The sequence below is a fragment of the Typopeltis vanoorti genome, chromosome 6 (assembly GCF_054136105.1).
Source record: "Typopeltis vanoorti isolate ZY-2024b chromosome 6, IOZ_Tvanoo_1.0, whole genome shotgun sequence".
NCBI lineage: Eukaryota > Metazoa > Arthropoda > Arachnida > Uropygi > Thelyphonidae > Typopeltis > Typopeltis vanoorti.
In genome coordinates this window covers 157,682,776-157,694,788 of record NC_143554.1, presented here as the reverse complement: position 1 = coordinate 157,694,788, position 12,013 = coordinate 157,682,776, and the positions used below count along the sequence as shown (strand labels likewise).

The window sequence follows — 12,013 nt, the reverse complement described above, 5'->3', positions numbered from 1 at the left end:
GCATCCTATCTTGAACACCACGGATCATTGAGTCGCCATACATTATACCTCTTACCATTCCCTCGCTCCTATTGTTTCCATTCTCTCGTCTTCTTTCATTCCCATTCTCTCCTCTTCTTTCATTCCCATACCTCTCTCTACTACTGTTTCCATTCTCTCCTCTTCTAGTACTCCCATACATCTCTCTCATTCCCTCTCTCCTACTATTTCCATTTGTTCCACTTCTAGCATTCCCATACCTCTCTCTCATTCCATCTCTCCTACCGTTTCCATTCTCTCCTCTTCTAGCACTTCCATATCTCTCTCTCATTCCATCTCTCTTACTGTTTCCATCCTCTCGTCTGCTAACATTCCCATACCTCTCTCATTCCCTCTCTTCTACTGTTTCCATTCTCTCCTCTTCTAGCACCCCCATACCTCTCACTCATACTCCCTAAATTCTCTCTCTCTCCTACTCTGATTTGCCTTGCATTTATCTCTTCCATTCTCCTAATCTTATCTTTCATACTTCTGCTCTCATTCACAAGACATTCCACCTCCTCTTTCAACTCATCTATCTCCCTCTGCAGGTCAGTCACTCTTAATCTAAATTCACTCTCCCAAACAAAACCATCTCCTAAACTTTCACAGTCACTCACACCTTCCACACTATGAACTATTATTTTCTCATTCTCTCCTATCACACTACTTGTCTTCCTACATTCATTCCCTGTTCCTGGAGCAACAAAGTCGGATATCGATATATCTAATGTACTTATTTCCTCCAACTGCCTGCATTGTGCGCACAAACGCTCTCCACTCTCTTTAACAAGCCACATATGTAATTCCCGAGACGCATACATGCCGCAAGTACTGCATGCCACAAAGTCCCTTATGATATTGCTAATAATCGAGTTCTTAATTGGCGGAGGACTTGCCGTTACACCACTTGCGACTGCTGTTGAATCCACCATCATTCCTTACTGCCGAGTAGCGTAATCTTTAATAATTATTCAATTAATAAATAAGAGGAAAAAAAAGTACAAACATCAGAACATTTAAGTACTAAATATAATTAAATAAAATGAAATATAACTAAATACAGTAACTTAGCTTCATTTTGTCTTCCACCATTATGCGTTCGATTCCGACGGTACCAAAATATATTATATCGCGACAGCAACTAAATTCCAAAAAACAACCACTGAAGTACACTCGTATTCAGAGAAACAATTTAGCACTCAAAAACGTAGAAAAACGGGGAAAAAAGCGGACTATTTACCGATTAAAAATCACTTTCTTCTGCACAGCTCAAATTCACCGCCACATGCTACGGCGACGCTAGCGCCACTCCAAAAAATGTGGAACGCTTCACGATTTTGCATGTCACCCTTGTGCAGGGGCCATGCTAATCTTCTCTGTATCGTTCCAATTTTAGTATATGTACTGCCAAAGCAAGTACAATATCAAGGCTAATGACTTCACATCAATTTCCTCTGCATTACTTCAACCTTGGTATCTCTTCTGGATCTGCCTCCCACTGATGAGACATCAATAAAGATTTAAACTAGTCTGGATAGTGGTCCTTCCTATAATGCATTACATTATACACATCTGAAAGGGTGTGAGTGCTTTGCATTATGGGATACTAAGGCAACTAATATGAAGCCATTAGCCTCTCTATACTAGTAGCCCAGTTGTGAAGATTCTCTTTAAGTGTAAACTTTGTTTGCTTACACTTGGATAAAGATTAAGCCAAGAATAGTATTTCTTGGCATCTTTAATTTACAATATAACAAAGTGAAAAAAACTTTCAACATATAGTAGTTATGCAATACTTAATAAGTATTTTTTATTGCATTTCATGCTGGAAGTACAGATGAATACAATAAGGAAGAGGACAAAGACAGAGCTCAGAAATACAAATGTTTAGAATTTTTAATATGCTCGATGCTAATAAGGCTGTGGAATATCAAGGTGTGTATTAAGGAAATCTCTTCAAAAGAGCTGGCACTGCCCCAACTTAGTCGTTCAACAAGAGACTGGCAAATAAGAACAAATCCAGAAATGCAAAAAAGAGGGAAAATAGTGCTACTATATAAGTCAGTGGTGTCGAACTGTAGGCCAGTTTACTGTATCAAGTGAAGGTGTAAGAGAAGCTGGTCAGAAATCAGAGATAAAATACAAACCTGAATTGACAAGAACAGAAATCTCTCAAAATAGTAGCACGAGTTTCTTAGAGCAAGGTCTCACTTCAATAACTTGTTTACATTTTCTAATGGGTAAAAAGTCTATTAGAGGAAATGCTTATATGGTGATATTTTTCTAAATTTTGCCTTATAAAGCATTTGATAAGAGTACTGTATAGTGACTGCTGAAATTGAGTAAGATGACAAACAGATATTTTGGCAGCTTCGATACAAGGATGGCTGTGTATGGAATGTGAAGTGTCCCGAAACAGAAAGGTGGCAAGTGGGATACTACAGTATTTTGTTCTAAGACAACTATTGTATAATTTATATATCAATTACATAGTTTGAAGTTTTGAGATGAGATAATAAATTGTTTGCTGATGGTAATGCTACAATAAGAACAACGACAACAAGAAACTCTGATGTGATGTTGCTACAGGAGGATTTGAATAGGTTGGTCCTCTGAAGAAGGACCAACCTATATACTTTGACCATAGAAAATAGAATGAGATTTATTATTGTATATCAGAGGAACTTTAATCCAGGAGGTGGAGATAGTGAGGAATATGTGATCTTTAGTTAATAGGAAACTGAAGTTTAGGGGACACATCACAAAAAAAGTTGTGAAAGGTTACCTCTGCTATAATGCAAAATATGCTGACTAGCAATAAGATTGCTTAGTTGATTAGGGGTTTATTGGAGCAAGGACAGCAAAAATCATACTGTGCAAGTAATAAGGAGGTAATAGTTCCAATGTACTTATTTAGACTGTGTTGGTTATATATATATATATATATATATATATATAGCTAATCAGAAGGTATCTGATGCAGTCATCAGATCCCTGTCAGCAACAGCTCATTTCACAGATTCACAACTGGATTGAGAATAATGAGAAGAATAATAAAGTATAATAAAGTCACTTTTGTATACTAGAACCATCCCAAAATGACAGTTCACAATGATATGCATTGTGGTGATGATATCATCTTCCTCATCTACCTAAGACGAGCTGATGCTACCACAAACAAGACCTTTTCAGTCCAATCTATTAGCAGCTAAATTATTTCAATTTCTGTAAGAGTTCAGACCACTTATCCTGATGTTTTCTATTCATTTCATTCTATGTCTTCCCAGTGGTATCATTCCTTCTACCATTCCATTTTGGAGAATTTGAGGAAACCTGTTTTATCTCTGATCCTTCTTCTTCATAACTTATTTTAACAGTATTACAACGCTAAAGACATGTATTACACTTTACAACACTAAAGACAAAGTATTACAACACCAAAGAAATGGAGCTAGCTGAGGAATTAGATAAGTACCAGATCGACATAATAGGGGTGACTGAAACAAAAAAGACCAAAACTGGTGAGATCTTTCTGAGCAATAAATACAAAATGTTATATTCAGGCAATGACAATCAAGGAAAAGAAGGAGTAGCCATAGTATTCAACACAAAATATGAGGCTAATCTTCTTGAATGGCAGTCAGTCTCAAGTAGAGTAATGTGGGCAAATATGAGAATGGGGAACTGGACAATGAGACTTATTTGTGTCTATGGTCCCACAGAAGGTTCTACTAAGATAGAAGTGGAGGAATTTTTTGACGCTTTAGAAAAAGCAACTGACACAATGAAAAAGGAAAAGTTGGTCCTTGTTGGGGAACTAAATAGCAGAGTAGGAAATGATTGTGAGACATACAAAAATATTTTGGGAAAATTTGGAGAAAAGAGCAAAGCTAATAATAATGGCAAATATCTGTTGGATTTCTGCTCAGGACATGGACTGGTTATTACTAACGCCATTTTCCAACATAAAAATGTGCAGAAATTCACATGGAGAGAAGAGGTTAGGAATAAGAAAAGTCTCATTGACTATGTTATTATTGATAGTGATGTTTTCTTCCTGGTGCAGGACATCAGCGTGTACAGAGGATTTGAAATTGGAAGTGATCACTATTTAGTATTGAGCAGGATAAAATTGAATTTCATATTGAAAAGAATAACATGTAAGAAAGTTTTAAAGCGAATAAAAGTTGAGCAGCTCTCGGATGTGAACTGTACACTAAAATACAGAAAGATTATTGAAAAGAAAATGAAAGAGTTTGAGAATAGGAATCAAACCATGGAGATTCAGTGGCAAACTCTGAAGAAAACATTGATTGATTCTGCCAGAGAGGCATGTGGTGAGGTTGTGTGCAAGGATAAAAAATTAGAACTCCCTGGTCGACACAGGAAGTTAAAGAGGCAGTGAAGGAAAAGAAGAAAGCATATCAAAAGTTCCTGGCAAATAAGTCAGCTTTTACTCTTACAGAATACAGAGACAAATGTAAGAAAGCTAAACAGTGTGTAAAACTAGCTAAACAAAAGTCGTGGGAGGACTTTGGCAAGAATATAGAAAATAAATATCAAGAAGGCGGCAAAATATTCTGGAGGTTGTTGAAGAAGCTTAGGAATGGAGGAAAGAGTGCTGTAAAAGGAGTTAGAGATGATAAAGGTAACATGAAAACAGGAGAAAAAGATATCCTTGAAGTATGGAGTAATTACTTTGAAAAACTGCTAAATGAAACAAGCAGTGATGACAGCACAGTGATAAAAAACACTGACCAGGCATGCAGTCAGGAATACATATCCATACTTGAAGTAGAAAAAGCCATCAAAGGCTTGAAATGTGGAAAGGCAGCAGGAGTAGATGATATTCGACCAGAAATGCTGAAGTATGGTGGTATAAGAGTCTTACAGTGGTACTGCATAGTTCAGAAAGCCTGGACAGAGGGACGAATTCCCGATGATTGGAGTAGAGCTCTCATAGTACCCATATATAAAAAGGGAAATAAAACTGAATGTGAGAATTACAGAGGTATTTCCCTACTGAGTGTTCCTGGCAAGATCTATGCAAGTATACTTGAGAAACAGTTGGGAAGAATTGTGGAAGAAAAGCTTGGTGAAGAACAAGCTGGATTCAGGCCAAATAGAGGCTGTCAGGATCAGATCTTCACTTTACGAACAAATAGTCAAGAAAGCATGGGAACATAACAAAGATCTGTATTTAAGTTTTGTCGATTTGGAAAAGGAATATGACAAGGTGCCAAGAGAGAAGCTATTCAATACACTGCAGTTATATGGTGTCAATGGGGCATTATATCAAGCAATACTCAGTCTTTATTTGAGTTGTAAGTCAGCAGTTAGAATTGAAGGAAGTACAGGAAGATAGTTTAATGTTAAATCTGGTGTGAGACAAGGATGTACATTATCCCCTCTGTTATTCATTATCTATATGGATCACATTATGAAGCAAAGTGGTATTAAACCTGATATCAAAACTGGAGATGTTAATGTCAGTCTTTGCTTTATGCGGATGATGTTATACTTCTAAATAAATCCGCTACAAGTCTGCAAGATTCTCTGACTAAATTCAATTGCTGTTGTAATAGATATGGTATGAAGGTCAGCAAAAAAAAGACAAAGACAATGAAAATAGGCAGAATCATTGAAAATGTCAATTGTGTTGTGAATGGAGAACCTGTGGAACAAGTAAAACATTTCAGCTACTTAGGCATGATTTTTACTGAAGATGGTAAATTAAATATAGAAATAGACAACAGAATCAGCAAAGCTGGTATGGTGGGAAGTCAATTGAATAAATTCATATGGAATAAGAGAGAAATTAGTCGGAAACTAAATTAGCTGTATACAAGACAGTGTTCAAACCAGTTTTAACTTATGGATCTGAGAGCTGGGTCAGAAGTAAAACACTTGACCAAAGACTAGAGGCCGCAGATATGAGAGTCCTGAGAAAGATTATAGACGTGAACGGATGGCATCAATGGCAATATCACATTAAAAATGAGGATATTAGGAAAGAACTTGACATTGTCAGCATCCAGAATGCGTTAGCAGAGCTAATCTCAGGTGGTATGGTCACTTAAATAGAATGGGAGTGGAAAGATTAGCAAAACAAGTGTTCTCTGCCAGGTTGACAGGAAAACGACCCAGAGGAAGACCAAGATATAGGTGGATTGATACGGTACAAAGTGCCTTAGACGATAGAAATATAAGATCTGATAATGTTGGAGTCTTGACAAGTAACAGACTGATTTGGAGGAAAATTGTAGATAGGAAGTTAGTAATGATGTAATTTTTTCATGTAGTACTGTCATATCCTGTACACCCCTTGAGGGTACATGGCAGGAATTTGATGATGATGATGATACAACACTAAACTAAATTATAAAAAAAAGATGATTATTAAATGGCATATATTCACTTGATTTCAAACTAGCATCTTCAGAGCACATTACATGTTAAAGTTAGCATGCAACAATGAGCAAGTGAAACATTTCAAATTGTAACAGACAAAAGGATCTAAAGTCCTAATTTGGCACCCCTCTAATGTTGTAAAAAAGTATTACAGTTATGTAAGAGTTGATCTTAAGACAATAAGTTCCAAAATTTTGAGCAAATTAATACACCCATATTTGTTCGTGTTAGGAGAATGCTTCATAGCCATGGCTAACTCTAAAAATAATCCTTTTGACCTGTAACAAATTCTATAAAGCACATTGCTTTATAAAAGGAATGTGCTTAATAGAAGTCGTTACAGGTCAGAAGGACTTCTATAAAGCACATTCCTTTTCTTCTATCTAATCCTGTATGAAGGGGTGTCCAAAGCATAGTCTTAAGATCTTCCTGTCTGTCTGTCCAGAGGCCAAGTCATGGAACGTCACCTCCTCCAGGATATGCCAGGGGATGTAGTTTCTTCAGGAGAGGGGATCAAAGTTGCTAGTTTAAAATATGGTTAGAATGTAGTGTAAAGGTTATATTTTATTTGTACTTTGGCTATCTTTTTTTTTTAGCTGCACCACAGAATAAGGAATAGTAGTGTTTTGTACTTTTGTGTTTGAGGAGGGGAAGTAAGAGGACCTTGTAGGCCATGATAAACTCCATTCCCGGAAGGTATAAACAAAAAATTACATTCTTCTAAACCAAACCATTCCTAAAATCTGCTCTCTCTCTCTCTCTCACACACACACACAAATAAAAAGTCACATGACATCCTTAAATCTGGAAGCACCACAAAAAAATCTCACATTCTCAAATGATTTAATATTCTGATTTCTTAATCCTTATGAAAAATTAGCTATACTTACCTGTTTTATCAAATGATTCTCTGGATTAACTCATCTAGGAATTTAGACTATACTTTGCTTTTACAAACTGACTTTGCTCAAACTATGAGAGTGGTCTGAAAAGTTCTTCGCCTCGACACCACAGATGGCAACACTATCGACAGGAGATTTTTTTTTCTAAGTTGGTACATCTGTCATAAGCATCCATGTGAAATTGCAAGTCATTCTATCAAGTAGGTTCGTCTTTTATACAGCTGTCTGAAGCAAAAGTGTTGTCTGTATCCCTTGAAATGGATAAAATTGAGTATCGTGCGGTTATAAAATTCTTTGTAAAATAAGATTTAACTCCAAAAGAAATTCATTTGAGGTTCATAAAATTTTACGGGCATTCTTCTCCTTCATTTTTGGCAATTAAGAAATGGAATGCCGTTTAAACATGGTCATACCAGCCTTGAAGATGATCCATGTGAAGGATGTCCAAAAAGTGTAACAACACCAGAAATCATTGATCAAGTGCGCAATATGGTATTGGATGACTGGTGAGTCAAAGTGCATGAAATTGCTAAGACTATAGGCATAACAAAAGAACATGTAGGATATATTTTGCATGAAGAATTACATATGAAAAGCTTTGTGCAAGATGGGTGCTGAGCTTGCTCACAGCACATCAAAAAACGCACTCACATGAAAATCTCTGAACAGTGCTTGGAGTGTTTTAACAAGAATAAAACTGATTTTGTGCATCGATTTATTACTATGGATGAGACTTGGATTCACCATTACACACCAGAATCCAAACAGCAATCAAAACAGTGGACAGAAGCCAGTTGTTCAGCACCAAAGAAAAGAGTTTTTTCCATCAGCAGGAAAGGTCATGGGATCAATGTTTTGGGATGCAAAAGACATTTTGTTTATTAATTACCTTGAAGAGGGTAAAACAATAACTGGATAATATTATTCCGATCTTTTAACCAGACTAGACAAAAAAATTTGTGAGAAAAGACCCAGTTTGCAGAAGAAAAAAAATCATCTTTCATTAGAACAATGCACCTGCCCATAAAAGTGTTTTGGCAATGGGAAAATTAAGGGATCTGCACTATAAATTGTTAGAACATCCACCCTATTCCCCAGATTTGGCTCCCTCTGACTTCTATCTCTTACCAAAACTGACACTCCTCCTTGCTGGTTAGCGTTTTTCTTCGAATCAAGAGGGAATTGCAGCTGTAGAGGGGTATTTTGCACATCTTACTTGAGAACCATGTCCGCTAGTGGCTCTGCGCTTCACAACCATATGCCTGGGGAAGAAGTGTCCTAATTTCGATTCCTGTCGACAACATGAGGAGCTTAAGGATCTTCCTCAGCCATAGCCAAGTTAGCCGGTCTTGGGTGTGGACAGCAAGATTTTTTTCGCCAGTTTATCTGGGGTTTTTCATCACACAAGCAGGCAAACCAGCCCCGTGAACACACATGGATTACAGTCAGTAATACTGACCCAGCCATAGGCCTGATTCATCAGCTATGCTGGTTCCGAGCCCAGATAAAATTTGGGGGGACTGAGATGGTGCCGTACCTCCCCGTAAAAGGGAATCATGGCCGTTGTATCATCATACGAAAATTAATTATTGTCGAGAACACTACGGTGATGGAATAATGGCACTGGAACATTGCTAGAATAAATGTATTAGTCTTAATGGAGATTATGTTGAAAAATAAAGATAATTTTGAAATTATAAATTCATTTTTTCATTGTTAGGCCGAGACCTTTTCAGACCACCCTCGTAGAAGAAAAGCCAGTATTTGAGTGGATGAACAATAACATGTCAATGCTGCATTACAGCTCTGCAGTTTCAGACCATGTTGCTGCACAGATCATAGGATCCTATGGGGAAAACAACTCTACTTTATAGAAGCGAATACATATCTGAGTGACTGTTTTTGTAATCTACCATAACTCTAAAACTTCAGCCAAATCTAAACTAATACAACTGCACAACTACCAAAAATTTGGAAGACTACAATCATGAGAATGTTAGCTAAACAATTCAAATTTTCTCACAGAAGCTATAAAGTGTACCAGTTAGGATATTAGAACTATGCAATTGTTGAACTCTATGATTAGCTTCCTACAGTTGTGCCTGCATATGTATATCATATCCCTATGCCTATGAAAATGCCTTGGTGATTAAGATGAGTCAGTAATACTTGAACAAAAAATTTATTATTCCTAGACATCAGTTTCTTCCACATGTGAGCTATCATTTATTTATTTACACTATATATAACACTCCTGGTTTAGATCAAGTAATAACAGTCTTGAGAATTAAGAATAATAAAATCTAGATCCTCCTAAAGCAATGTGCATATATCAAATTATGACCATACTTAAAACAGAGATCAGTTTCAATTACACCTTCTTACCTATTTCTCAAGGTTGTACCTTCTTCTGGCCTGTTCATTACATCTTTTAAGGGTGGAAGTATCTGAAAGTATATGAAAATAATGTCTTGATGTTATCTTTGGCATTCAATTACTCCAGACCTAAGATGCCAACTAATTTCTTGTATATTAACAGAAATTGAATCAGTGCTTATGTATTTGTGAAATAAGTAAAGAAATTACTGCAGACAAACACAAAAGAGGTGTGTCGTCATGACATTCTTTTAAGTTGAAATTATTCATTATAACTGAAACTGGGAACCATATTTAACAAAAGTAATGGAATAACATTGCTTTGCATAATTTTGCTATTAAAATGGCCATATTATTATTATCCAGCACCCCCATAGAGTCCAAGACTGATTGTGGGAGACCTACACCAACTTTTATACATACAAAACCTATCGTTCTTCTCCTTAAACTCATTCACTGTCAGGGCAGCAACAACTAATTCTGGCAAATTCACTCCACTTGTTACCGCTCTCCCCGAAAAAAATTTAGTCCACACACACTTACTAACCACGTTATTACAAAACTTCTATGGATAACACCTACTTCTCTGTCATATATTGAAAAATTTCTTCGCATCAATTTTCTTCTGATTTTTTTATAAAAATCATTTAATATATTTTCTATCTCTTCTGCCTACAAACCAAACTTTGTAACCCATGCAGTTTCAACCTATCCTCATACACAGCATTCTACAGACCTGTCAACAGCATGAACTCATCTCTGAATTCTCTCGACCACCTTAATCCCCAAGAAACCCAGGTGACCACACCAAAGGTAATACATTGCACACACACACACTGACAAAAAAAAATCTAGATTTCACCCCTTTTTTGATTCATTCATTCTCAACTTCCATAGATGCTCTCTCATCCTCTCCTCCCCCTCCATAAAATTAAAAATGTATTCCCCATCTATCATATCACCCCTCTTTCTTTTGTTTGCAACTGTCTGCACAATCCATCATCATAACCTATATTCCACACTCCAATATTATTAATATTATAGACTACTCCATGGAGTCCTTAGACTCATCGAGGAAGGCACTAAACAATATTCAACATGTGTGCAGTATCTGTCATATGTTGTTTGAACTCCTTCACATTCATACCACCCACAACAGACTGGCAACCTATTCCACTCATTCACCACTCTCCAAGAAAAACAAAAAACTAGTTCTAACACCCTTGCTAATTACACTTTTGCCCAGTTTCGAAGGATGGTTCCTAGTTCTCCCACCACCAGACCTGTTCTGAAAAATTTCCTCTGTGTTAACCCCTTAAAAACCATTAAGTAATTTGCATGTCTCAATTATACATCCCCTTTTCCATATATCAACTAATTTCTGTAACCCACAAATGTTCAACCTATTCTCATAAGATACATTCCACTGACCTGCTACCATCTTGGTCACACCTCTGGATCCTCCCCCCCCTTTCTCATCACCAAGAAACTCAGGTGACTAGATCTGTGTACAGTAGTCAAGATGGGGTATTACCAAGGTTTGATAAAGAGGAATAATAATCTGCATGTCACTGCTAGTCAAAGTATTTCAGTGTGCTGCTTTAGCAACTTTTGGTATGTGCCATCTAAACTCCCTAATCCACTAACACTCCCAAATCTCTTGCTTCAATTTCATGGAGTACAGTTCCATCAATGTGGTATATAGCTGGTAATCTTTTCACTGCAAAATGCATAACTTTACACTTTTCCACATTAAATTGACATCCAATCTCCTTTGCCCAGACTACCACAGTCTATCCAAATCATCCTAGAAAATTTTCACATCATCTGTATTAACTATTGATCTACCTAGTTTTGCATTTTGCATTGATGAATTTTGCATTCATCGGTAAACAACTCAGCAGTTCCTTTCAGATCCTTTCCTATATTATTAATGTAAAAATTAAACAGTAGCTGTCCAAGAACAGAGCACTGCAACACTCCACTAGTCACAGGACTTCTTTTGGACTCTACTCCTGAATGAACTACTCTGATATCTCTCCATCAACCACCCTCTTATCCACCTCACCAATTCTACATCCAGCCCCATGTTTGGCAGTTTATTCATTAGAATTCCATATGGTATCCTGTCAAAGGCTTCTGCAAAGTCCAGCAGTATTACTGTAAACCCATTATCTTTATCCAACTCAGCTGCCACTGTATTATAAAATATGAGCACGTTACAGGCATCACCAACCTTTCACAAAACCATGTTTCCCCCAATAGATTATCCCATTTCTGACTATACATTCTTGTATTTTCTG

At 36.8% G+C, this 12,013-nt stretch overlaps 1 protein-coding gene and 1 non-coding gene across 2 annotated transcripts in view; both read right to left on the bottom strand.

Annotated features, from left to right (window-relative positions):
- Positions 1-12,013, bottom strand: part of ric8a (ric8 guanine nucleotide exchange factor A) — a 340,114-nt gene that overhangs the window by 114,379 nt on the left and 213,722 nt on the right. The window contains exon 11 of the mRNA XM_090393889.1: positions 9,720-9,781. Coding sequence (XP_090250015.1) covers positions 9,720-9,781 — 62 coding nt within the window. The remainder of the gene's footprint in view (positions 1-9,719; positions 9,782-12,013) is intronic.
- On the bottom strand, positions 1,335-1,441 carry LOC150106146 (U6 spliceosomal RNA). Its single transcript, XR_016548511.1, has one exon. It is a non-coding gene; the product is annotated as a U6 spliceosomal RNA (small nuclear RNA).